We start from the raw sequence: 26925 nt of genomic DNA on the forward strand, positions 1-26925 counted from the left end.
TGTCACGGCCCAGTGTGTCATCCAGTGTGTCAGCGTGGCTACTGCTATTCTTGTATCCCACAGCCCTCAACACAACCCCAACCACTGCTGCTGCCATGCTTGCTGACTCAATGTTAATTAGGTTAGGAAGCTGCGACTGTAGGTTGGGCTTTTGTTAACTGGAGCTTTGATTTGGGTTTCGAGGATCTGCCAGCGGAGCGGGCAGCCCTGCAATTGCCGCATTACATGCTGTGGGTTGGTGTGCAATTAGCCGAGCTAAAAGAACCAGGAGAACTTCATCCTTCATCTGCAGGTTTGTCTCATCAGACTGGGCTGCAAACATCATATAGGTTGGCTGTGACCAATCCCAGAGGTCAGTTTAGATCCTAGATATATTCAGAGCAGTTAGCAAGTTGTTTAAGGAGCATCTGTAGGGTCAGATTGGATTCCTCTCATTAGATCCAGGAGGCAGATGGACCCACGATTCATTTAAGTTGATCTGCATGCAACGCTGCAGACTACTCATTCATGCACATAAGCAAACAGAGCACACATACTCAAATCCTCCATACATGCTAAACACACGAGCATGCACAGGGTGTGAAGCAGTAATTGCAAATGCTAAGCAGCTGAGTGTGGGTTACGGATGACCCAGAATTCAGTTCATTATTGACAGAAAATTGGAAAAATGCAAAACATTTGAGGTCTCTTGGTGTAAGAAAGAGCAAAGTTCAGACTGAAACGTTAAGGTTTTGCTTTGAGCAACGGTGTCTTCGGTCTGAAATCTTTTTGTCTCTACTGCCCCTGAATTTAACACTTCTGGAGCGTTTTTTGCTGCAACCCTCTGCCCTCCAGCGTAGTGTTGCTGCACCTCACTGTGAGTGAGGCAGTAATGCTGCAGGGTGGAGGGACACAACACAGCACTGGCCCGGCCTTAACATATAGGGGCAATATCTCTACAAAGCATATATCAAAAATAGACATGTAATCACTTTGGAGGAGATTATCCTCTTTTGTTTTGCAGACATCCACAAACAAAGTAATTTGAAACCAGATATTATTACAAACACCAAACTGCCTCCTTTTTTGATTACAGAAAAAGCATTCATAAGATACATTTGCCTTTGCAAAGCAGATTGAATAGAAGAATATTCAAGGGGCAGATAGTACAGAACATCTTGTTTATTATAGAAGTCAAACCTCTTTCGTCTGCACACCCAGTCTTGGGACGATTGGGAATGCATCCCTTAGAGGCTGAACTATATAGCAAATTAGCACAATGTAACTTTGTAACTTAGTATGTGACAGTAAGTAAGGGAGAAATCTGGAAGGTTTTGTGTGTTTACGACTCATATTTATCAATGATGTGGGATCTGTACTTTTAAAAACACAAGACATGGTACATATGCTTGCGTTTATTCATGTTCCAGCCATATCTGCGCATCCATGTACACAGCCGCACGGCACACCAGTCACCGCACTTCAGCCAGACACAATGCTGCAGTTCAGAAACAAACAGGGAGAGAGGACGAGAGAGGCAGAGAGGAAGCAGGAGCGAAACATTCAGGAGAAGAATGAGCAGCAAGAGAGGAGGAGAGATCGAGGCAGCGGGAGAGAGAGACGGGAGGGGGCACGGGGAAAAATGGGGGAAGCCAATAAATAGAGAGTCGCTGAGGGATCAACCGGGCTGAGGACAAATATGATTAGGCGTAAAACGTAAAACTGGAGACCGGCTGATGGAAGGAAATATCGAGGAAGGGTTGAAGGGAATAAGCAAATGGAGGCGAGGAAGAGAAGATAGAAAAACAGTGAAAGGCAGCCAGACTACGAGAATGGGGGAGGGAGGTGAAATCAAGCCTCTCACACTAGTCGCTGTGTGTGGTCTCCTAGCAACACTGTCAGCCATGCATCTCTTCCTTAGCCACTGAATATGCAACAAAGAAGGACGTCAACCTCGTCATACGTGAGGATCCCAGGGTTAAACTTCACTGCGGCTTCATTCGTACCTGAGCCCCCAGTAACAACATATCTCATGTATCTTAAATGGAGATAGCATCTGTTTCCAATAGCAACCATACAACCTTTCTGCAACCTGACGCACTGAGCTACATGCTGCACACTCTCTGCACCTCAGACACAAGAAGTACTCTGTCCAAAACAGTAAATCTGACAAATACACTCAAAGGAATAACATGACATTTTTTTTATTGATTGCTTTAAAAGGCTTTCAAGGTTGATTTGAATAATTTTGTTGTCAGTTAAATCCCTCCTCTTGCTTCAGCTGCAAGTCTGGATATGGGAAGTCAGTTATTAAGCATGAAAACCAGGTATAGATGTTTGCAGCACAGTAATATTTAATCGCATATCACAGCGGGAAAGAGGGCCTTGAAATGAAATAGACATGTACGTGAGCTTGAATAATAAAATACTAAGACTGTAACACTAAAACAGGAACTCCATGAAGTCACACCTGGTTCCCCTCAAGAAACTAATCTAAGGACAAATTATCATGGTTTTCTTGTCAAACACCAACTTCTACATGTGCTGGGTGGTCTGAAAAAACCCATGAGGCAGATAATGAGTACATAACCCAGTTGGTAAAACGTTACCAGCCACTTCTTTATAATCTGTATTTTCCTCTATCAAACATACCTATAGAGCAGAGGCTTGTGTGACAAGAGGCGTCATTTCATCACCATTTAACGGTTGGAAAAGCAAAACCAGCTTTCAGAAGATAAATATTGGCCAGTGCCGGGAAATAAGGTCCGCTGAGGATTCATTTCCTTCTTTCTTACGAACATCTGGTTGGCATTTACTTTTTCACATTCAAATGAACAGCTGATTTGTTTCAAGCTCTTACAGGCACATCTTGGGTGGTGACTGTGATCATGGGTAATGGTAGCCTGGCCGTGTTAATGATATATATCCATTAAATGTAATTAATAACTAAGATATAATATCTACGCTTATAAACTGCAGGGAAAAGTAATGTTTACAAACAATTGATGTGACTAAATTACATAGTTGAAGCACGGGTTTAATCTTTTGGGAAATACACTTTCATGTCGAGAGAAAGATGAGAAGATTGATACCACTCTCATGTCAGTACCGAGAATTTGAAGCTAAAGCGAGTAGCCTGTTAGCTTAGCCAAGCACAAAGACTGGAGGCAGGTGGAAACAGTTAGCCTGGTTCTTTCCAAAGATAACACAATCTGACTCCCAGCACCTCTGAAGCTCACTGATCGACACTTTATATCTCTTATGTGTAGTCTGTACTAAAACTGTAGTGGTGCCGGACTATTTCTTGGCCAAGTTGAATAACTTCCTGAAGCCTCTGCTGGTTGCCTGGCTCATAGTTACAAGACAAGTTTATTGTACAGATTAAATAACCAAAGTATGACATGTTAATAAAGTGAGCTTTAGAGTGGCTGGATTTTCGTACCTCTAAACAGAGCCAGCTGAGACAAGGGGCTGCTGGCTCTGGCTTCATATTTACAGTACGTACAAAGACCAGTACATATTCCAAAAGTTAACTTTGTGCTGACAAAGTACAAACATGCATGCAGAAATCAATGGCCAGATGACTTTCTGTTCACAGAAGCTGAACTTGCAAAGACAGATACCGTCCTAAAAATGTGATCGCAGATAATTAATGCTGTTTTACACAATTGACAACATCTAGCAGAGGTGTTCTAATTTGGACAGGATATCCCATCTGAGCAGGAGACCACTGACACACTCAAACCTTTTATAATATCTTCTTCAGAGTAGTGGAGAGTTCACCTATTGTCGGTAATGGTAAAGTGACATGATCCACGTATCGACCACACAGGTTTTTAAAAACATATTGGATGTCAAAATACTGTGTTTGATGACCATGTCTGTTTTGCCTGTCCATGTGGGCCATGCGAACTTCATCAAACATACCTTTGGCACCTCCTCCCAAAAAACAGGTAAACAGTTTGAAAGTGATGCTGTCAGGCGCACACAGGATGTTGCAATCCTCTGACAGCCTTATTGCACATGCAGACATTGAGACGTGTCAGCCTTGAAACCAAAATCCTTAGAAAGTTGCACTCTGCCAGATCGACCTGCTGGCCACAAAACCCTTTCAAGCAAAATCTATTGCTTTGTGAGCTTGTACACACTAGTTTGGACAAAATCAATCTTACCCTCCGTAACAACAAAACAGTCACCTGAGGTAAAACCTCAGGTTTTACCTCAAGCCTTGTGTCTTGTTTTCTTCACTATCGCCTGCTCTGGGCCGCTCCTCTAATCTACAAAAAATTGTTCATATGCTGGATATTTTCATCTGCTCAGCTGGCAAAAAGGCTTTGTGTGAATTTAAAATATGGAAGAAGAAAAAAACCTGGGAGCAGATTTCTTCTTCTTTTTTTTGCACTTTGAGCCTAATTAATATGTATTTCTGAAGTGTGTCTGTGGAAAGAAAGAAAATGAGATTATTCAAATAATTCCCTCATTGTGCATCACTAAACTAAAAGTCCTTTTTTTTCATCCTTGGGTTATGTCGGGCTCTTTACTGCTAGAGCATTGCCTCAACTTGTCTTCTTGTCTTCACGTGCTGCTGTTGTGTGCTGAACGCGCTACAATATTGCATTGTGCAGGGAAATGCCTGTGGCTGATGAGAATGGACAGGAGGAGGAGGAGGAGGAGGAGGAGGAGGAAGATGTAGAGGCTGATGTATCTCTCCAGGCCAGGGATGGAAGGCACATGAGAGGCGTACAGGAATGTTGCTGAATTTTTCTCTTGACCTCTTTTTGATGTTTTGGTCATGAAATAAAAAACGAAATAACCTCAGTATTTTTTAGGTATGGTCATGTGGAATAAATCAAACCGGCATGTTACACAATTTTTGTAGGGGTCAAAAACCCAAATAGACTCACTCAAATATACATGCCCAAGACACTTCGCACTCATTGGATTCCTCCTCCTTAGCGTTGTACAACCTGAGTGGCCGCTAAATTTTTCATGGACGGTAACCAAAAATACCAGACAAAAAAGCTTTCCCTGTTCCCACCTTGCCCTGTGCTACCAAGACACAGCCTTGAGCCACAACAAACTTGCAGAGATGATCAGTGTTTGTCACAACTTTGCACGTTTCCTGCCGACAAATTAATCTATTGTTGGTGTGTGTGTGTGTGTGTGTGTGTGTGTGTGTGTGTGTGTGTGTGTGTGTGTGTGTGTGTGTGTGTGTGTGTGCATAAGTAAACACTTGTACAATGTGTGGCTCATAAACAGTTCAAAATGTGAAAAGCTGCAGTGCAATCTGCTACCAAGTAAATAAAAAATGCAACACTCATCATTAGCTCTCTGGTCAAAAAGAGACGGTCAGTGGATGACCTCCCGATCCCCATTTCCCACCTCAGCTTGCCCTTGCCTTCATCGTCTTTTGCTAGAATCTGCAGTAACCAAGGTGACCCACTGCACTTAGCATACATGAACACAGCTTACAGATCCCAAAGCCCTTATACACCAATGGGCATGTTTTCATTGAGTCTATGTAGTTCACTTTCTGTCTTTTGCACTCATATAGGGTTCAAAACCTGGAAATAGCACAACACATCACAGGGAAAGTGAAGTGCCATGCGGAGAGAAACAAAAAGAAGAAATAAAGATTGATGAAATCAGAATAGAGCCACTCTCAGGATGTGTGCAGCATGAGCACTGTCACTGTACGTGTGACCAAAGAGAGCAAAATCACTGTGTTCAAATGTTTCTGCAGGGTCTCCTTTAAGATAATCTGCTTTTCAGAGACATTATCCAGCACTGTACAGAAGCAAAACTCTTGTGTCCATCACATCACAAAAAAAGAGAGAGAGAGAGAGAGAAAGAGAGAGAGAGAGAGAGAGAGAGAGAGAGCGCAATCATATACAAAGAGAAAGTCTCTATTTTGTTTGCTCTTTGTATTTGGCTGCTGAAACCCAGATTGTGAGGTATAGTGCTGCAGGGAAAAGAGTGAGAACTGAAAAAACCCCTCCATGCTCGCGCTCGTGCACGAGGGGAAGAGCTCCACTCTGCAGCTGCACACGCTTCACTGAGCGAGCATCCCTCTCTCACCAAGATCCGACTTATTTTAGATGTGGATTACCCAGCAATATTGCCTGCCTCCCTGTTTGTTAGTCCATTTGAATTTATATATATATATATATATATGTATATATATATATATATATATATATATATATATATATATATATATATATATATATATATATATAGATGTTTATTAAAAATATCCGACTGTCAGATTTAAGTAATGGTGCCTGTTTAACACAAAATCTTTCCTCAGTACAAGATGTTCGTATCTCTTAAGGAAGCAAGAAGTGTCTTGTCCACTCTGATGCTCTACACAACATCATGGATGATCTCTCCGAGCCAAAACAAACTTGCGTGAACCAAAGCTGAAGCTGTTTTATGATCCAGAGCAGCCAGACTTCAATACATGTGCTTGCTGACTACCGATCAAATTTAAACCGTTTTGAATTGTTTGATTCACTGATAAATAAATAAAAAAGAAGCTAAAAACACCATCGCCCTCGGCACTTCAGGCTGTACCTGCCCCAACAAGACAAACCTCATAAACTATTCAGCAACAATTAAGCAAAGCCCACTAGCCCAAAGCAAAACAGGCATCAGCTGAACATCACGATTAAACTAGACATATGATTTGCCTCCAAGCAGCTTGTAGTGGGCTTGACTCCTCTCTCAAAAGAGCTAGTACATTGTAAATTGCCATATTTTAGTCTTGTTTGCAGAGATATTTAAGGAGAGGCAGAGGAAGGAAAAATGGACAAGGAGTCTCTGGCAATTGCAATTTAAACATCAAATGATGTAAAGAAAAATCTAACGAAATAACACCAGACTTGTCCCAATAAGTCCTGTAGATTGTAATAAACCTGCTGAGCTGCCTTTCCTCTGAGCAAAAAATGGAGCAGCAGCAGTAACAGCAGCATTGGTGTGATTAGCAAAGCCAGGTATAGGCCACAAGTGGTCTTCCAACATTTGAATCATCCTACTCCTTGTGCTCACAATCCCCCGATAAGCGAGTCATAGCGTAGGTTGCGCGCACACACACACACACACACACACACACACACACACACACAGCTCTCCCACTCATTCATCTCATTATATACAAATCATGTCTCTTGTGGCCCAGTTGTTTGCACCCCACAATCTTCACCAGCATGACAGTAACTCAGAAAAATAGATTTTGATGCACTTGTTTGGGAAAATAAAGAGTTTGAGTGACTACTCGCTGGTACAGCATACACACTGTAGTCTCTGGAGGTTGTTGTTTTTTTACGTGTGAATAAAATCACATCAGTCACTTTTCAAGAGTTGTTGAAAATCTGTAAGTCAGACATGTCTGAGAGCATTTTGAGAGCATGTTAGAGAGACTTTCTTTGGAAGTGGCTCCCATCCAGAAACAAGTCTCACCTACCGACTGAAACTATGTAATTGTTTCTGATGCACCAATGTTCTCGGCACGGGGCTCTGAAACGGCAATGGTAATTTGTCTGTAATTGTGTCGAAAAATTGCCATTTTGAAAGAAATCATTCACATTTCAACTTAATTTACCCAATTTTGAAACCTATGACAGGGCTTTTAATTTTACAAAATGCAATAAAAATACTTGCTAAACAGACATTGGGTAGATGGGACACATATAGCACAGTATGCTATACAGATAAAAGACTGGTAAATCCCCAACAAAGATGTTGGAGTTCCTTTTGCTGCCATCTAGTCAATCAGCTAGGATTCTTTTCAGTAAAAATGAAGATTGCTCTGACATTTACAACACATACTTAGTTCGCCCTGCTTTCAGATTTGCATTTCTGAAGTCACTGTGTACGCTCACCTATTTCACACGGTTGTCGAAGCCTGAGTTTTTGCCGGTGACCTTTACGAATGTCTCAGACAATGAATTACCGCTGTGAGATACTTCTACCATTATGCTCCACATCATTTTCACATCCGCGTATGCAGTGGCATGTTAGGACAACAATGTTTGTGTGGAGCGTACATTTTCGCTGTTTGCAACACACAGCTGCCAGAAAAAAATTACATGTTACTGCCTCCTAATGATTAAATGAGCATTATTCAAGGTTTTTTGAAGGTCTTTGGCATAAATGCAGCACACTAATGAAAAAAGGGACATTCACACAAGAAACCACTTTGGACCCACTATAGATGCTGAAACATGTATAATTCAAAATAGAGCCACAGCGTGCTCCGCTAGTAATTCCATATCTTGCCAATTACTGTTTCACATAACGATGCTGAAATTACTTTGCTCAGGGCTTCTTGATAAAAAAATAATACAAATGGCACACAAACATATATTAACATATTGGCTTTCTGTCTCAAATACTTGTGTGTATCTATGTGGAAGATACTGGGTAGAAACAGATAAATAGGTGGAGATTAACATGGCTGGAGACTGAGACCTCTGTGCCAACAAGAGAGGAGTAACTATTGGCTTCTGACTTTATTTATTTTTGAACGGTACCATGCAAATGTCTTTGAAAGGTTTAATGAGGAAAACGGAGGGAAAATGAACCAAAATGAATTGCCTCAAGGAAATCATTACCACACATCATTACCCTTGACTACACATTGCAATGAAGACTGGATGCTGTAAGATGCTTACAATCCAGAAAGAAAGCATTTAGAAGGGAGCGTTTGATTTGGTCCACATGTAGGAAGCACCCAACCTAGGCAACAACATGCGTCCCAAATAAAGCCCCAAGAAGTCAGTGGTCATTTGTCGAGCAAGTGGGTGCAGGGGATGTTTATTCAAAATATTGCCATGATTATTTTTCTTCAGCCCCTGTATCCAGATCATCACGTAAAAAATAAAAAGCTATCAGACAAAGAAATGACAATGATTTTTCCAAGGAGAGCAGGCAATCTGTATGCCTTCATGATATCTGTTAGAGAGGAGAGAGGAGGAGTTGAGAGAGGGAGATGCAGCTGAAAAAGACTAATGAGATTCAATTCTGTTTTGCGTTTTTTCTCCCTCTCTTTACTAGACAGCATGTTTGAGTAACAAGCCAGGAGAGACAGAAGACAAAAGGTGGATGACATCTAACAATGTCCAAGGCAGGATTTGTACCCGGAACACTGCTAAGGAGACACTAGAGAGAACCTTTACATCTGCATTTTATTTATAACTCAACACTGTGACTGCCTCAAGTGCATGAAAAAGTTGATTTGATCTACAACAAACACGGGGCTTCATGATGATGGGAACTCATTCACAAATACCACTGTGAGAAATTCTTGGTAATGATACAAAAAAGGTAGTCTAGGTAATTAAATCAATTTGACCTACATTTGTGACGGTTTAGGATTAAAGTGTATGGCACTCCAACATTTTTCATTCTGTGAAAACAAGTGTCTTTTTGAGGAGCTTTGTCAAGTCTCACAAAAAATACCCTGATGATGTCAGACTGATGTCACCCGGTTTACAACCTGTGAGCATGAGGTTTACCGGAAAGGTAGCATCTAACAATGACATGCTATTGAGGTGCATCATGGGTAATGTAGGATCCAGTCTAACATGTGACTAAATGGCAGATATCTGCTGTTTTAAATTTCAGTCTTTTACAACCTGTCCCTTGCAGGTCTTGCAGCGCCACTTTGACACTTTTCCACCTTTGAATGCAATATTCTCAGCTCTGTGAAACAACAACATACCTCAGCTTTGCTAGCACCCTTTCTAATTAGAAGTGTTATATGTTTTGTACACAAGGAGATTCAATAGCAAGAAAAAACACCCCTCAAAGAAGTCTAGTGCTTTATCAATAGATTAACTAGCCTGCTGATTAAAAAAACAAAACATGTCATGGCACTCAACCATCGTCTCCATAAAATATAGAATTCTAAGATAGCAGCTTCTACATATGCAAAGAAGCATAATACAAACTTCACGCAGAGTCCCAGAGTCTCATCTCACCAGTTTCCCATCATCTCTGAGCAGACACAGATGTAAACAGACATATGAAGTTACAACAATACCAGTACAGAGTTTAAACACAAACCCGTAATGTTGTCAAAAAGAGGGTGCACTGGCTGTCGGGCTGCAGCTAATGATTATTTTCATTATCGACTAATCTGATGATAGTTCTTTTAGATTTTTTGATTGATTGTGTGGTTGGTCTATTCAATTTTGAAAGAATAGAGAAAAATATACCAGTCACAACTACACTGAGCCCAAAGTTACGTCTTCAAATGTCTTATCAAAATAGTTGCAGATCATTTTTTTGTCAATAAACAATTCAATTAATTGACTAATCCTTTCTGCTCTACTGGCCTGTTCAATCACATTTACTGGAGTGTTATTTACTCATCAGGAAAGTACACAGGGCAAGTGAAGCAGAGTGATGGGATAGAACACGGTGGCAGGATTCAATCCAAAACCACTGGGGGCAAACTTTAACTGTCTTTGAGATATAAAGTCCTCTAATAGTAAACAAAATGAATTACTTCTCAGACCGAATGACCAGAAATGTTTCCATTGACAATCACTGAGAACTGTGTATGCACAAAGCCAGACGCACAGTTTATAAATCGTTAATTTTTCAACTGATAGCAGTCACTCACAATGCTCTTGTGCTGCCGTGGTAACAGTCTTCCTATGTCATTTCTGATGCCATCTCCCTCTGACAGAGCTGAGAGAATCAAGATGGTGAAACCACAGGTGGAAGATGCACCTGCTTACCCTTTAAAGAAACAACAATGCACACTGAAGCCAGCGAAACACCTGTACTGTGGTATTGATTTTGAAATACCTGCATGAGAGGCCAGTAGTAGCCATTTATATTACTTTTACCAACCTACTCAGCTGCTCCGGCTCAAACGCTAGAAAAACAATCTGTTGGGTGCTCCAAGAACCCCACAGCAACGACAACGAAAAAAATTCCATTACTGCTCATCCAGACAGGGGTATCCACTCGACTAGAGAAATACGCTTAAAATGTCAGCATCTGCCCCGTCTGTCGCACGTCCATCAGTCCCTTGCTTCCCATCGGTCCCTCTCCTCTCTGGTCCTGTGTGGGCCTTCCTTCGCCCTCTCTGTGTCCAGTATGTTTGTGTATTCAACTCCAAACTGAATTACTCATCCTTTTTGGAATCAGACATGATGTACACTGCCGATCAGAGCAACTGAATCATCCACTTTATGGAGAAAAGCTCAATTCAGAATCCTTTCTCCTTTATCGCAAACACTGGTCAGTTATTATTCTTTCTATAAATACATCACAAGCTCTGCCTAAATCCACTAACTCTAACCCAAAGTTCGTGGTGTTTTTTAATAATTTTTTTTCTTTCTGTAAAGAAACATATTCATTTGTTTCCACACTGACTGAGCTGCCACATAAGAGTTGCTGTTTCTTGATGTAATCACATTTCTGGACTGAATTAGGGATCACCAAGCGAGCAACGACAGTTAGTGAGCCCCGGTTTTCTCTCTGCATTCAAGACACACTGCACAGTATGTGTGGCTCACAGCCTGCACTCACTGACCCCGAATACACAGCTGCTCTGAACCATCCCCGCTCTCCTCTGTTTGTACCAAGGAGTGCATAAACCAAACAGCACAAGAGACTGTCACATATCCGATCCTGTTTACCTGTATCTGTTAGCCAATAAGCAAGACTTGAAGCCATTCAGCTCCAAGGTCAAGCAAGACTGAATTTTATATTCCAGTTCAATTTCAGGCAGATGGTGAAGTATCCAACGTGCTGGAGCATCCTCCCTAAAGAAAACCCATTATACTATTTCTACATTTACACAGGAATGTCGGTAATATTCAGTCAGATGTGGAATTTTGGGATATTTGCACCCAATCCTGTTACAGTTTCAAAGACAGCCTAACTGACATGACTTGTTCTTTCAAAATAAAATGTCAATTATCTATAACATTATATATAATGTCTCCAGTCAAGTCAAGTAACCTTCTCTGATTATTCCAAATAACATTGGAAGAGAGATTAAAGCCAGTCAGGTAGAGAAATCACTATAATAAACGTTTTCATATTTGCAGCCTTACAACTACTCTTGATTGGTATTTCTCCAAGGGGGGTGGAGAAGAAGAAGAAAAAAATGCTCGTTTTGAGTGGCAGTCACGCCCGGAAAAAAAGGGGTAAAAAACAGTGTTGACTTAATATCACGTTTAATTCACGACCCCTCGACCCTTTTGGATCCTGAGGCTCTAAGGTTGGATACTGCGGCAGTTTATCGGGTATCATTTGATGTTTTGTTTTTTTCTACTTTAAAACCACATGTGATGCTCTAGGCTCCCCTCATCCAGACGCCTGCCTCTCCCGCACCTCAAAGACTCGCCAACACATCCTCACCTGGCTGCGCACAAACATACACTCACCCCAGTGCATTCACAATCACATTAACTACCGCCCATTCACACACACACACACGCGCATCATACCACCCCGCTATATCCTTATCATCCGTAAACATGCAGATGTTTTCCATCATGGCCTTGCAGATGGAGGCTCTGTTGTGGTGTGTGATGAATAACGCCGTACATGCTCCAGCATCACCAGTCAGCTGATGGCTTGTTTTTTGGTGAAATATTTATAAGGTCTTGTCACGACTGAACTTAAACGCGGTCTGTGGGTTGCGCTGCGCGGCAGGTCTCGACATATCTTTCCATCTCTTTCGGATTTGGGGCCAAAACACGGGCCTTATATCCACCGTCATGGGCAGTGAGCCTTTCAAGGTTGAATAATTTGGCTTGTGAGCAGGCAGCGGCTCGCTGTCAACCTTGTGTTTGTTGAAATTCACCCGTGAAATACCATCAGGCCCCGTGCGTCCCCCTCCGCAATACAGCACCATCTTCCCCGCTGCTAATTAAGCAGACAGTGCATTTAGACTGTGACAGCTGTCTATATAGGCTAGATGATGTAAGCGACTGATTCGATCATTTATGGAGCAAAAACACCATATTATCGAAGGTGTGATACCTACCTTGTTTACGGGGTAGCCTATATGGCTGGCGCAGAGGCAGACTGTGCCGATATCCAGTTGCCCTGGCTCGTAAAAATCAGACAACAACAACACCACGCCGGTTGTTGATGACACAGCTGTCTTGGTAGACGGGGAGGGGGGGGGGAAAATCCTTTCCCAGATGTGTCAATTGACGTGGAAAGGAAAAATCAGTTATTCAGACGCATATCACCGGACTGACGCCTTTTCTTGACGTGAAAGGTCTTCCATTTTTTTGTGACAAGCAGCGCGCTGTAGCCTCTACTACCGAGGCTCGGTGTAGCCTGGCCGGTGTGAGATCTGATCGAAATCCATGATGCAGTTCAATGCGACGTTACAAAAGGATCCTCTGCAAACACGCAGGTGACAAGCCATCCCCGTGCACTTCAAAAAGGGCTCCAGCTTGACCTCCGCCAAACTAACATGCTTTCAGTTCAGGCGTGAACGGAAAAATAGGAAGAAAAGAAAAACCGTCAAAACAAAAAAAAATGCGCAGAGATCAGCGCGCTGTGTTGGTTCAAGCGCTGGGCATCCTCACTGAGTATTTGCATCCATATTAATATTCATACAGTACTTCCTGAAAGCAGACCAGTGGTTGTTTATAGAGAGAGAGAGAGAGAGAGAGAGAGAGAGAGAGAGAGAGAGAGAGAGAGAGAGAGAGAGAGAGAGAGAGAGAGAAACACAAAAAAGCAGCATCCGAGGTGGCTTTGAGTCCAACTGCGACGAGAGGCTGTTATCTTCTGGCTGTTATCGGAGGACCGAAATGAAAATTCCCTTCACGGCTCATATTTAGCAGAAGGATTCAGCAGCAGGCTCATTAAATGTCCGGATGGATTCTTGATAAAGTAGCGGACGATTTTTCAACTAATAAATCTAGACTGTGTTACACAAAAACAAACAATATGTAATGTAGTATATGGGGACATCATAGAAGCGTTTTAGTGATTGTATAAGTGTAAAATAAGCTCGCCATAAACTCACAGACATTTAAAATAGGCTAAGCCGTCGTATTAACATTGGTGTTATATTTTGTTTGGACAGAATTGATGACCTGTTCAATTAAAACATGCAGAGACATACTGTACAAAGGAAAACATAGTCTTCATTTTGTATGAATGTATTTTCCTTGACTTTGGGGAAGGGGAAATAGTAATCTATCGACATACAAATGTGGTGTTTTTGGGGATGGAGGTGTCACATGACCAACTAGCCAACACATGGCCTGTGTGAGGCTGACACGCCCCCTAAAGTCCATGGGAGATGGTAAAGGTGAAGCACAGGCCTCTCTAATCGTGGAGGCTATATCTGTATAATCTTTGGACTGTCACCGCCACAAACAGAGCTGCACAGCAATGTGCAGGGGTCAGAGTTTGTCTTTGAGGGGTCGTCTCAACGACACCTGGAGAGGGTCCATGCCAAAATATTTCAGTGATTGATTCAACTGTCTTCAGACATTGGTCAAAGTAATTTGGAGCAAATAACTGAATACCCAAGCAGTGGTAGAATAAGTACGCATGATGTTTTAGTGGAAGCAGCAACACCACAATGTAGAAATACTGTGTTACAAGTAGAGTTCTTTCTTCAAAATGAAAGTACAAAAGCATCAAAATACACTTAAAGCATCAAAAAGCAACAGCACTCATTATGAAGAATGGGCCAATTCATAAAAATGTATATTATATTATTGAATTATAATTATGGATACATTAATATGTACATTACTTGAATGTTGCAGCTGGTACAGATGGTGCTTATTTTTCATTATGTACATGCCAGGTAGCTTGTGAATTTCACTAATAAGGGTTCAATAAAGACTTTATCCATAACAATACATCAGAATTGATTTGTTGATTAGATTTTGTAATATGAATCTGCAAACTAACTACTACCTGAAGTTATCAAATAAATGTAGTGGAGTACAATTTGTCCTTCTGAGCTGTAGTCAAGCAGAAAATAGATATATTCAAGTACCTCAACAATATACTTATATTGGCCATTTAGTTTTAAAGCTGTAGGGAATAAAGTAATTGTCTTTCTGAAAAGCTAAAACATCATCTCCTCGAAGTAGCTGTCTAAATGTATAATAAGACTGTCTAAATGTATATTCTAAAATTAATTAGAATTTACTACTGTACCATCTCATTTCAAAGTTACATTTTTTGTTGTTGTATTATTAAGTTGAATAATACCATCAGAAGACATTGACACATAATCTTTTTGGCCACTAGAGTGACCAACAATGAAAGAGACACACAACACCGACATGACAATGAAATGATTGCATTTCCAGGAGATGCTACGCAGAAGCAAATAACAAAGTATCCAACTATAAAACTTTGTAATGTTTATCTCGGACATTGCTTGCTTGTGTCAAAGTATCGGGGGAGTGGATTTGTTATCAGCAGCTTTACATGAGCAGGTCAAAGTGCATCCTGCATGTGGAGCGTTTCCTCAACTGTTGAATCTGCATCTATTCAAATAAACCTGGTAATAAACTCCAATAAGGTAAAGTATTACGTTTTATACTGAGTAGTATGGTCATAAAAGTAGTTTTATGCTGTCGTGATGACTTTTAGGCAAAGTTTTGTGGTCTGATAAGTTTTATTTGTCAACAAATTAAAACTGTACAGGTTCATCCGTCAGCTTATTCATAAGTAAGTTATTTCATCAGGCTGCTGCCTGCATTACAAGTTTTTAAGCCTATGAGCTCTCTAAAGGACGTTGAAGAGCAAAAGCTGCTCATTTCTCATGCAATCTGATCTCTACAATAAGGGGGACTTTTTGCCATTTCTACAGACATAAAGTATATGATTTATTGAATGAAAGCACAGTTTAAATGTTATCGATTGCTGAAAATTGATGGTATGGCCTCCAGGTTGCAGGAATGACTAAAGAGAAAACTCAGTGGAAGGAATTCTTGGAGGCAGTGAGTACTCTGCAATGGGTGCTATCCTTTCTTGCCTTAGGTAAGATCCAACTACACTAACTCTTTTTGAGTTTGTATAACACAACACTAGAAAGTATGTCAAATGATAATTTTTGCTGCATTTAGCTCACCTATCAATTCACAAATGGTCAACTGAATCTGTAAAACAACAACGTATTAATTTTTATCTGCACTAATCTAAGACGTTTCTTGTGCCTCCAACACATGGACTCTGCTACTGTCCAACATGGCACAACACCACTACAGGAGTGGCCTGTATTATCTTGATGGTGTGCCTTATGTTTACCTCACTGTGGCCGCTCCCCACTCTGTACCTCATATGGCAGGTGATGGACTGGCAAACCCCTGAAAGAGGTAAAAGAAAATACTCAAGCATCCACAAAAATGGAAGAATCCCACACTACACTATATGATATATATACCAATCTGAAGTAGAGGACTGATAAATTTAAATATATTTAAAAAACTCATACACTACATTATTTTTTTAGTGTGTTGTTGATGAACTATTGTCCCATGATGTATTTCACAAGGAAATTAAGTTATTCACAGCTGGAAATCATTAAACAAAGTTATGGATGATGGTAAAACAGTTTTGTGAAGATGAAGAATTCCTCTGGCAAATAGATTTTTTCAGCTGTTCCTCCATTTCCTTTGTGCGTTGCGTTGTGTATACACTGTAAACACTGTTTTCAGTTTGACATTTTGTAGTGTAGTCTGAAATTGGGTCACAGCCTATGTTGATTTTTTTTTGTATACTAAGTGCAAAAACAGTATACTACGACAATAAGAATATACGGCACACTGAACAGTTAGTGTAGTATGACAGATTTCTAATGTCTCCATCAGGGGGCAGGAAAAACACATTTGTGAGGAGGTGGAGGGTCTGGGAGCACCTCAGAGATTTTTTCCCAATCAAAGTAAGTATCCCTTTGTATCCAACAGATTTGGTGTTCTCACCATCTGATTTGATTAAATTTGGTTGGACCACCACGGGACAGTGATTCAATGTGACTGGCCAGCAGCATGACTATTTCGAAACAAAAGTACTCTTGCTATCAACTGCTGTGATTCTTTATTAAGGCAGAGTCACATAAATGGCACCTTTGTAATGAGCATGTGTTTTTTTTTTTTCTTCAAATCTCTCAATCAATGAAAATAGGTTTGGCTTCATGGTCAACAGCAGAGATTGACTGTGATCAACTCTGTTAACTTCTTCATTTTCTTGTTCAGCTGGTGAAGACGGCAGAGCTGAATCCAAACAAAAACTACATCTTAGGTTGTCATCCGCATGGTATCATGAGTGCTGGGGCCTTTACCTGCTTCAGCACAGAAAGCTGTGGCTTCACTGAGGTGTTTCCTGGGGTGCGAGCCACCCTGGCGATACTGGCAGGACTTTTCAGGATACCGCTCCTTAGGGAGTACCTCATGTTTACAGGTATTTATAACAATGTTCAACTAACAGACTGAACTATTGACATCAGCCATTTCAAACCATTGTGAAATACAATTGAGAATACAAATGGTAGACAAAACAATATCAACATGTGATTGTTCCCGTCTTACTTTGTCTGATCAGGTCTTTGTCCAGTCAGCAAACCATGCCTTGGCCACCTCCTCTCAAAGAGAGGCAAGGGAAATGCATTGGTGATTGTGATAGGGGGCGCTGCCGAGTCTCTGGCGTCCTCTCCTGGAGTCAACACAGTGGTAATGAGGCAGAGAAAGGGATTTGTCAGGGTGGCTCTTGAGTTTGGGTGAGAGCACATAACATAACAGCTTTAAGTGGATGTCGTTATACTCACCGGACACACTGATATAACCTCTGATCTTCCCCAGGGCTGATCTGGTGCCTGTTTACTCATTTGGGGAGAATGATCTCTTTCAGCAGGTAGTTTTCTCAGAAGGCAGTCTAGGTCGGAGGTTACAGGACCTGTTTAAAAAGATTATGGGTTTCGCCCCGTGTCTATTCGTTGGCGAGCGCTTTGCATTCCTGCCCTACAGGACTCCAATCACCACCGTTGGTAAGTGTTTCATTACTCTGCAGGTGAGCCTAACTTCCTGTGCTCTGCCCGTTGTATTCTAATGCTCCACTTCTTCCAGTGGGAAGTCCAATCTCAGTGCCACAGCGCGGCACACCTACTGAGGGGGAGGTCAACCACTACCACGGGCTTTACATGGAGGGCCTGTCCAAGTTATTCCATGAACACAAAGTCAGCTGTGGACTTTCTAAAAGTCACAAGCTCCAGATCATTTAGACATTTCCCTTCCAAACGAACTGGGAAGTGGTTTATATTGGCTTTATTGATGAACTTGATCTACAGCAATAGATGGATCCTGCAGGTTTCTTTGTTCATACTGTACTGTATTTAAAAATATTTAACATGAACATGTGCCTTAAATGATTAAGACTCCCAGTGTGTGGGATTGTGTGTTCACAAAGCACTGAAACATTGGTAATGTGTGATGAGAAGACATGCGTGAAATAAAAAAATCTTTGCTTGTGTTGTGTATTCGCATGTTTGCTCCAAGTAACCCCCTGGTACATTATTAAATTGTGTTAATGAGATCCTAACAAAAGTAAGACTGTGTTAGTTAATATTTTCAGATAGTATGACTGGACCAACTTCAGAATGACACCCTTCCCATTTCATTTGTAATAGTATTAATCATACATGGCGGTATTATTATACTTGCTTAAAGGAATATAGAATATTCCTTGTACCACTGCAAGGCTTCTGCGTTTTATTTAAGTTGGCAGCTGTTTCAAATGAGATGGCCAGCACACGTGCACACGTGTAATTCAATAAATTACCCAGCAGAGGGCGACATTTTACATCTGTGAACCAGAAGGGTTGGGTTCCGGAGACATTAGCCATGAAGAAAATCATGAGCAAAGAAAACGCATTCGTCAGAAATAAACTCCCTTGAAATAAAATGTGTTTTCTTTCATTGTACAAAACGTTATCAGCCCCTCTCAGTTACCATTGTGTTCAATGTTAACCTTGATCTGAAACACTTCCTGACAAATTTCATCACTATCTTGTCCTTTAAAGTCTGACTGACTGCTTCTCTGTATCATTTTGTTGCTCCAATCACACAATTTAGTTTGATCACAACTTTATTGAGGAAACAATTTACAACGAAAGTTTGTTCTGGTTGCAGTTATCACAAAATAAAATATTTAAGAAAAGAAAAATTCTAACCACTACAAACAAAAACAAATAGAATGCAACACTGAAAGAGAGAGACGACGGAAAGGACCATGTGAACATTCTAAAAGAAGTCCATGTCATCTGGAGCATCCAGGTCCCGGTACTCGACGATGTTGCGTGGATCACCGCGGGACATTCTGAGGTGGTTGAGGGTGCGAGAGAAAAACAAAAGACCAGAGAAAGGAGAAAAGAAAGGATCATTAAAAAAAAGAGGTTCAGAATTCTCCAAATGCAAAAAATAGAGACAGCTCATAACAAAATAAAGATCACACGTACAGTGGTCTCACCTGAGGTTGCGTGGCTTCCCCAGGTAGCCACCTTGTCCACGGAAGTTGTCATAGTTGCCTCTGCCTCCTCCATATTGGTTGGGAGGATAAGGAGGTCCACCTGTTGAAAAGAAGGACTCAGAATCAACCCAAAACTAGTGGTCTGATTGACAAACACATAAAAAAAGAACAGACAGAGAACATACCACCATAGCCCATCAGTGGTGGCCGAGGCTGTCCAAAGCCCATTGGACCCTGAGGACCCTGAGGAGGAAATGGCATGGTGGGAGAAAGCAGACCTGTAGACAAAACCAGAGGGAAAAAAAAAAAATGTCAAAGATTGTGGACAAAATGCAATTGATTATTTTAGCCCCGGTGCACCACAGTTAAACGATTCAATTATTATTATTAGTCTTTGTTGAAGTACTAAAATCCTTTATCATGAGCATGTGAGTTGTTTAGATGTTCTGTGGACCTTGACCTGGGCCTGGAAGAGGAGGAAGTTTCATCTCAGGCAGCGACGGTCTCTTCGCATCCATCAGGAAATTATTGAAGAACACCACTTCCTTTTTCACTTCGTCAATTTTGTCCCCATGTTTGTTCAGGATGTGCTTTCGTACAAACTCGGGGCCCTTGAAATTAATTTGTAATGCAAAAGAAATACACTGTGAATGACAATGCAGTATTACAGGTAATATAGGAAAAGAAACAATTAAAACATGTCAAACCTTTGAAGAGATTTAGTCAAAATCAGATAATAACACCTCAACATGTTGTTTAACAAGCACTCACCTTAAATTTCTTGCCACTTAGTGGGCAGAGCCATTTGTCCTTCCCCAGCTCTTGAGTGTTGGCATTCACAAACTTCTCAACCTCCTCCTCAGGGTCCTTGCGGCCCATCTTCCCTGCCTCGTCCTCAGACAGGATTTCTTTTAAACTAAACAGAGGACTCAGCTTCTCCTCCATCATCTTCTGCCATTGTTGCACTGTAGGAAAAAAAAGTACAGTAAAAAATGATGCATTTCAACTCCAAAGGAACACACATTTTGCTCATATTTACTTTCACTCTTCCCACACAAACAAAGGGAAACACGCTGACCTTCTCCATGTGCGATGCGGTTAGGAGGGATGGGTCCACGTACATGGATCATGCCACAGCGATTGGGCATTTCATCCTCACTGGGGTATTCACAGGTGTTGTAGTAGTCGATTGAATGCACAATGCGCAGGTACAAGATCAGACGATCCAAAACCTGGAACAAAGCAGATGCCGGAGAAACTTAAAATTATAGATCTTATTCAGTAATTAGCCAGCCATCTGAATGACAGACATACTACGCAAACAACACAATCTGCTCTCAAAAGAGGGCCGAAAATGTACAGGTGACATACAATGCATAGTACAATGTAACTGTGCTCATAACTGCGATAGTCAAACCTTGGCTAGCTTGTCATCCCTCTCCACAGTCGTCTCCGCTGGGTTGCCTTCCTTGGTGCTCTCCTCAGCACCCATCCCGCTCCCTGAGCCCAGGAGCTCCTCCTCCTCAGCGCTCACCTCCTCTATCAGGTAATCTGTGATGTTCTTCAAGATGGGGTTCTGAGCCGGCAGCTGTTTAACCACACATAAGCGTATGATGCAGTTACAGCAGGATCATTCGTGAACAATCAATTCAGATTGTAATTGCCGATCAGCGGCGTACCTCTGTGCGCTCTCTGCGCCTCTCTTCCTGGGACTTGATGCTCCACAGGTCTCCTTTCTCGTCCAGGGCGTGAATGAGTTTGGCAGCTAGCTTGATGTCGTTGCGGAGCACCTGCTTGTGCTGAGAGATGCCATTAATATTACGCACCCTCCGAGCAAGGTCCCTGTTCACCCCTGGTGCCAGTTCACAGTCACGCAGCTGTTAAAGGTAAGAGAGCAAAACAGAGTTTTAACAGCCACAACTGCTATTTAGGAGATTAGTAATACAAACAGATGCAAAAAACTATCCAAGGCTCCATTAATCCCAACATTTTCAGATGAGTTTAGATGTGTTTTTTTTAAATACGACTGAAGGCCAAAAACAAATATTGTTTACACATATCAAAAACTAGTTATTCACCAACACATAAATTACAAAACACAAAACCTGCTGCAAGTTATATTATTAGTCTCTTGAAAACCGTAGTGTCAATAGCTTAGCCCGGCACACTTACTCGAATATTCTGAAGGTTCCAGCAAACCTCTTTGATGTTGACACTACGGTCAAACGTCACCCAGCAGCGTCTGAAAAACCTGCAACAGCACAGGGTTCACTCGACCATTATTGTGCAATCGTGTGCAGTATCTTGCATAGACAATGTGCGACTAAATGAATCCAACAAACATCATTTTCAGATCAAGAAGTTAAAAGAATGTGTTTGTTAACCGACCTGCGCTCTGGATGGGGGTCAGACAAGCACACACGCAAAAAGCCAGGGTAACGCCGGCAAAGCTGAGAGAGAAAAAACAGCAACATAAAAGCATATTGAGTTCAAACAAAGACACAAATTATTGAGCGCCTTCAGTGATTCTACACGTCCCGGTCCATTAAAACCAACCATCTGCCGTCTGTGTTCAACTCACAGCAATAATCTCCGCCTTTGAAATAGTGGGAGCGATGCTCCTCATGAACAGGGAGCAGGTCCTGTGGAGAGGCCGTGGCCTGGGAGAGTCATCTTTGGGTTTCTTTTCTTCTTTGTTGTCTGCTTCAGCATTCTCCTTTGGTTTCTCCTCTTCAGCATCAGATGGGAGAGAGCATAAATTAAATTCAAATACTGGGAACATAGACTCTGTACAGTCTACATGGGGAGAAAACTATGAATTTGACTCCTCACCTTCACCCTCCTCTTCCTCTTCATCATCCTTGTCTTCCACCTCCTCCTTCTTTACGGGTTTACCAGAGCAGTTGGAATTTGAGTCTGAATCCGAGTCAGAGTCGCTCTCTGAGGCACTGCCTTCATCATCGCTGTCTCCGCTGCGCTTTCTCTTTCTTCTCGGCTGATAAATGAAAATGAGAACAATTGGGGCTATTTGGTTAGTTTCTTTCCCTTGTTAGCAAATCATTTTAATAATGGAAGCAACACTCACTTTCTTGGGTTCAGGCAGTTCTTCTTTGGCGGCTTCTTTCTCTTCCTCCTCTTTCACACCCTCCCCTTCTGCTGCAGCAGCTCTTTCTGTGCTGGCAGCGTCACTCTCCTCCTGTGGCACAGTTTACCATCATCAATACAGAAACCTCAACTGCCTGGAGAAGACTCACAGAGAACAAAACCTACCTTCTCATTTTTGTCTTTCTCTACCGAAGGTTTGCGATCGCCGTCCAAGGATTTGAGGTCTTCTCTCTTGGGAGGTTCGGCGCCTGCCCCTGCAACAAACGCCGACTTCTCCCTTTCTTCCTCCTCTTCAGATGGCAGGTCCAAGATGCGAAGATCATGATCCGTCCCTCCCTCCATCTTTATCACAGCTGAAGGCAAGCAAGAGGGTATAAGGCTCATGATAAAACTGATGATGGGGGAGGGGGGGCTTTTCATTAGGTATTAGTTATTATAGTCTCACCTGCATCCAGAACCTTGATGATGACCGGCGTCTGTTCAATGTCCAGGGACACATTATCAAACCAGCTGTTCTCCATCAGGAACGTGAAGACATTGAGGCGGTTGTGCAGGGCACTCTGGGCCTCTGCCTTCAGTCGGCTGGCCTCGTCTGGGTGATACTTGGACCTGAACCTGTGTCCAGAGTCGGGGGTCCACAAAAAAGTTGGGAGGGGATGACGGGGATTGGGATGAACGGGGTGCAAAAGTTAGAGAAGAAAAATGCATATTATACATCTATATTGCAACTGTGTCATAAGATTCCAGAAATATGATTTATATGTACATTATAATTTTGTTTTTTTACCATATGTTCAACAAAAAAAGACATTTCTAATTTAGTTTGTTGGGAATTTAAATATCTACACAGACCATCATGATTAAGACTGTGATTTCTGTATAGCCTAGTCCTTGTGTTAGGTCATTCAGTGTGTGCATGATTATTAGTGATTATTATAGCTAATAATTGTACATTTGACTAGATTAACTCACCATAAAAATAAGGGAAAAACACAACAGAGAGATTATGAAATGAAGCATTCACATTCAGCATTTCAAATAAAAAATGTTGATCATTGAGTGGACTACAGTTACCTTTTGCTCTGCCAGTTTATTAACAAATAAATACTGAGAGGAGGGTCTCTTCTGTGAAAATGCGCTCCACTTCACCCAAATGGTGTGTCTGTATACACACAAATTTGGTTTTGGGATTCGATTTGATCCGAACAGAAAAAGAAAGTAGCGTGGAAAAAAGCATAAAAGAAAAAAAAAAATCTCCATGCGCAAAAGACTACTTGACTGTCTATCTGAAATGCCTGGTACTGTGTGTCTAAGAGCAACTGCATTGTGCGCAGTGCCTGCCCTCGCTGTCTAACACCGATTCTTGCAGATGAGTTGGACTTTTTCTCATCTTCGAAAAACCGTCGTCAACGTAGTAGTAGGAAGGGAAGAAAAATGGGTTATGGCAAAACAGAATAATTTTGCATGATACCTGTGAAATAAGTGTAATAAGCATTAACAGACATTTTAAAACTGTGTCTCTGGGATTAAAGGTTAAAACACTAATTAGGAAAAAGAAAATCCACCCAAACAATGAAGATGACTTTTAGGTCAAAGCTACATGTAACTGATCAAAAAACGGAGGTAAATATTTCAGTTACATGACTGTGAATAGCAGGGCTGTTACACTGCTACAGATATACTTTATGTATAACTTCATTTAGTCAAACAAAGGTTCTCGAAAACCCTCTGTTCAAACTCTTACAAAGCATTTATAATCAAACTAAACAAGTGTGCACTGAGGTTGCATTTGGGTTGATTTTCTTCTTTTATAAACTACAAGTGTGACAAAAGTGATTGGTAACAATCTATGTTAGCCTGGTCCAACTACATGGGTGGAACGGTCCTTGGGCAACTGAAACATGTCAAAAAGGCTTAAGTGGGGGGATAATATTCTCTTGTCAGGGTTATTACAGCAACTATTTGACTTATGCATCATCAAATAAATATAAGTACCTCAATTACCCCATGATACACCAACTCTTGGACCAGGCCCATACTATTAGATTGTTATCAAAAAAACAATTATATCTAATGCAATAATTATATAAAAGCCAAAGGAGAGGAACTGTAAAACTTTGATGACAACAATCACAGAATAAATGACTACAGTATAGTTCCTTGATAAGAATGACAATAACGCAGCTACATTCAAAACTACTAATATTCATTATTAGTAAAGGCAACTGATTTTCGTACCACTCTTCATCTTTATGAGCCAAAAAGAAGTCCTGCATCTGCTGCCGGCGGAAGTCAATCTTGTATTCATTGTAGCGCTTGACCGCCTCAGTCTCCTCCACTGAATCATCCAAGGACAACAGGAACTCTTTAAAGCTCTTCATTATGGGAGGGGGCGGACCCAAATCCATGTCGTGGATGTTACCGAGCCTGATGGAAAAGAGACACAAGTCGGATGGAGTTTTGAGCGGGCAAAAAAAAGTAGTTGCTTTTTATATTCTATGCAATAACTTGTGTGATCAGAAAACAAAAAAACATATTGGTATTTTGCTGAATGTATGTTTTTCATTCTAACTTCTGTACTTCAAACCGTCCATATTTTTAGGTGAAAAGCGTAATTCTTACTGTTAAAGGTCCGTTTTCTTTAGGCTGTTGTGTTTTGTTAAAATGTCATTAACATGCACGAACAGACATACATAACAGGTTGCAGGAATTATCAAAAAGTTTAATATTGAATCCCTAAAGAAATATAAAACAACATTTAATTTCAAAACTCACTCAACCCCTGATTCCACTACTCACCTCGCCTGAATAGGGATGCCATGATGAGGCTGCATGAGGTGCAGGTCAGGATGACCCCAGTGCTGTGGCGGGCCATAGCTGGGACCTCCTCCTCCTCCTCCTCCTCCTCCACCACCTCCACCACCTCCTCCTCCTCCTCCACCACCTCCACCACCACCACCACCTCCATAACCCAAGTCGTACCCCCCACGGTAAGGATCTCCACCATGGTCGTCCCTGCCAGGGACAGATAAAAGAGCGTAAGAACAGCAGGTACCAGTTGCAAAGACTGTTAATATTAGTGTTGCAGGTAATCTCACCAGTCTCTTCTCATGCGTTTCTGCTGGGGACTCATGTCATGTCTCGGTGGGGTGAATCTCTCCCTGCGCCCTCTGTCATAATCCCGGTACTCTCCGCGGCTACGTCGTTCCCTGCCCCTATCCCACTCTCTGGAAGATTAATTTCAAGAAATAACAGGACAGCAACATTGAAATTAAACAAATATTCCATACTCGGAGTGAGATGGCACCAGAGAGCCACCATTTAGTTGCATTTTGAAATTAGTTGGAGGTGTGATGTCTGCATGGGCTTTAGCTAAATCCCCACATATCTGTCTTACCTGTCGTTCCAGTCATCTCTGCGTCTGTCTTCTCTCTCTCTTGAACGGTCATAGTCACTTCTCTCCCGTCTGAATTTGTCCCGTCTCCTGCGATCGTACTCATCGTCACTGTCTCCCATCTCCACGAAGAGAGGAGAAGAAAAAAAAGTTCATCTAAGTCACGATTTGGTCTGGTAGGATTGTTGACATGACTGCGAGCTTCGTCGCAAAACAAAAGCTAACGTTAACTTACACAGACATACAAAACATGCGACCATTCTCTGATCTTATCATTTACACGGCTGTGGAGGAATTGATTATTAACGGTGAGAAACAAAAGCTAGAAAGTGAGGACACTAAGGACTCAAGGATACCGGCCCACACGGCTAATGTTTGTTCTAAGTCTGTGTCTTACACAACATTTACTGATGGAGTTTGACATCCAAATTACCAACGACTGTGAGATAAAACGCTGCAACACATGTGTGGAGTCCCACGTCGAAACAAAGGGAGAAGTTATTGTAGTGCGGGCTAGCTAACGTTAGCTAACAGGCTACGTTAGCTAGCTAGAAAATAAACATACTGGTCCGTTTTATGCAAGAGACTACTCGTTTATTCGTTTTCTAAATAAGAGAACGATAACTCTTCTGTTAGTTTAACCGACCTTATTACAATACAAACGAGCACATTGATACCTTAAAATTATTATTTTCTAGGGTGATGTGCGTGTTCTTCCCCCCCTTTTCCTTTTCCTGTTCCTCGTCTTCTTCTACATGTTTATGCGGCGGAAATCAAACAACAAAATGGCGCGTTAGCGCCACCATCTGGTATAAGTGTGGATCCGAATGTTATTAACTTCCCCCTTAAAGTAACGCTATTATTAAGTATTACATAATAATTCACTGTTTCCTCTGGGAATTGATATGTTTACACTGATTAAACAGTTTTAACCCAATAAGTGTTTTTTATTGGCTGCACCATTTCAT

General features: G+C 41.5%; 3 protein-coding genes across 6 annotated transcripts in view; 1 reads left to right on the forward strand and 2 right to left on the reverse strand.

Moving 5' to 3' along the window:
- LOC137876574 (neuronal tyrosine-phosphorylated phosphoinositide-3-kinase adapter 1) overlaps positions 1-13574 on the reverse strand; it is a 29368-nt gene extending 15794 nt beyond the window's left edge. The window contains exon 1 of the mRNA XM_068716273.1: positions 12995-13574. The gene's annotated coding sequence lies outside the window, so the exon portion shown is untranslated. The remainder of the gene's footprint in view (positions 1-12994) is intronic.
- Positions 13575-15423: 1849 nt separating this feature from the next.
- On the forward strand, positions 15424-18460 carry mogat3b (monoacylglycerol O-acyltransferase 3b). The gene is made up of 8 exons (XM_068716279.1): positions 15424-15517; positions 15888-15978; positions 16206-16313; positions 16809-16879; positions 17193-17397; positions 17539-17713; positions 17796-17980; positions 18060-18460. The coding sequence occupies exons 1-8, from the start codon at positions 15449-15451 to the stop codon at positions 18212-18214; spliced, it is 1059 nt and encodes a 352-aa protein (XP_068572380.1). The 5' UTR covers positions 15424-15448; the 3' UTR covers positions 18215-18460.
- Positions 18461-19059: 599 nt separating this feature from the next.
- On the reverse strand, positions 19060-26709 carry srrt (serrate RNA effector molecule homolog (Arabidopsis)). 4 transcript variants are annotated; one of them, XM_068716276.1, is made up of 20 exons: positions 26635-26709; positions 25961-26079; positions 25662-25790; positions 25363-25578; positions 24802-24990; positions 23009-23178; positions 22729-22916; positions 22544-22654; positions 22291-22453; positions 22040-22188; positions 21847-21908; positions 21631-21709; positions 21138-21335; positions 20876-21046; positions 20537-20690; positions 20230-20423; positions 19919-20069; positions 19644-19736; positions 19459-19558; positions 19060-19308 (listed from the first exon to the last, which is right to left on the reverse strand). In XM_068716276.1, the coding sequence occupies exons 2-20, from the start codon at positions 26077-26079 to the stop codon at positions 19233-19235; spliced, it is 2712 nt and encodes a 903-aa protein (XP_068572377.1). In that variant the 5' UTR covers positions 26635-26709; the 3' UTR covers positions 19060-19232. The 4 variants fall into 4 exon arrangements, with proteins under 4 accessions (XP_068572377.1, XP_068572379.1, XP_068572376.1 ...); XM_068716278.1 differs by having other exon boundaries at positions 19448-19558; XM_068716275.1 differs by having other exon boundaries at positions 19913-20069.
- Between the last annotated feature and the right edge of the window lie 216 nt (positions 26710-26925).

The sequence above is a fragment of the Cebidichthys violaceus genome, unplaced genomic scaffold (genome assembly GCF_023349555.1).
Source record: "Cebidichthys violaceus isolate CVI_PGR_0920_01 unplaced genomic scaffold, fCebVio1.0.p SCAF_20, whole genome shotgun sequence".
Taxonomy (NCBI): Eukaryota; Metazoa; Chordata; class Actinopteri; order Perciformes; family Stichaeidae; genus Cebidichthys; species Cebidichthys violaceus.

Excerpts from the sequence above, each read along its gene's own strand:
- mogat3b (XM_068716279.1), top strand. The coding sequence starts at position 15,449 with ATGTGGAGCGTTTCCTCAACTGTTGAATCTGCATCTATTCAAATAAAC. Across the intron at positions 15,518-15,887 it reads TGGTAATAAACTCCAATAAG|GTTGCAGGAATGACTAAAGA; the intron begins GTAAAGTATTAC and ends TATGGCCTCCAG. Across the intron at positions 17,398-17,538 it reads GGAGTACCTCATGTTTACAG|GTCTTTGTCCAGTCAGCAAA; the intron begins GTATTTATAACA and ends TTGTCTGATCAG.
- srrt (XM_068716275.1), bottom strand. The coding sequence starts at position 26,079 with ATGGGAGACAGTGACGATGAGTACGATCGCAGGAGACGGGACAAATTC. Across the intron at positions 25,579-25,661 it reads AAACGCATGAGAAGAGACTG|GGACGACCATGGTGGAGATC; the intron begins GTGAGATTACCT and ends TGTCCCTGGCAG. Across the intron at positions 22,189-22,290 it reads AGAGGAAGAGGAGGGTGAAG|AGGAGAAACCAAAGGAGAAT; the intron begins GTGAGGAGTCAA and ends CTGATGCTGAAG.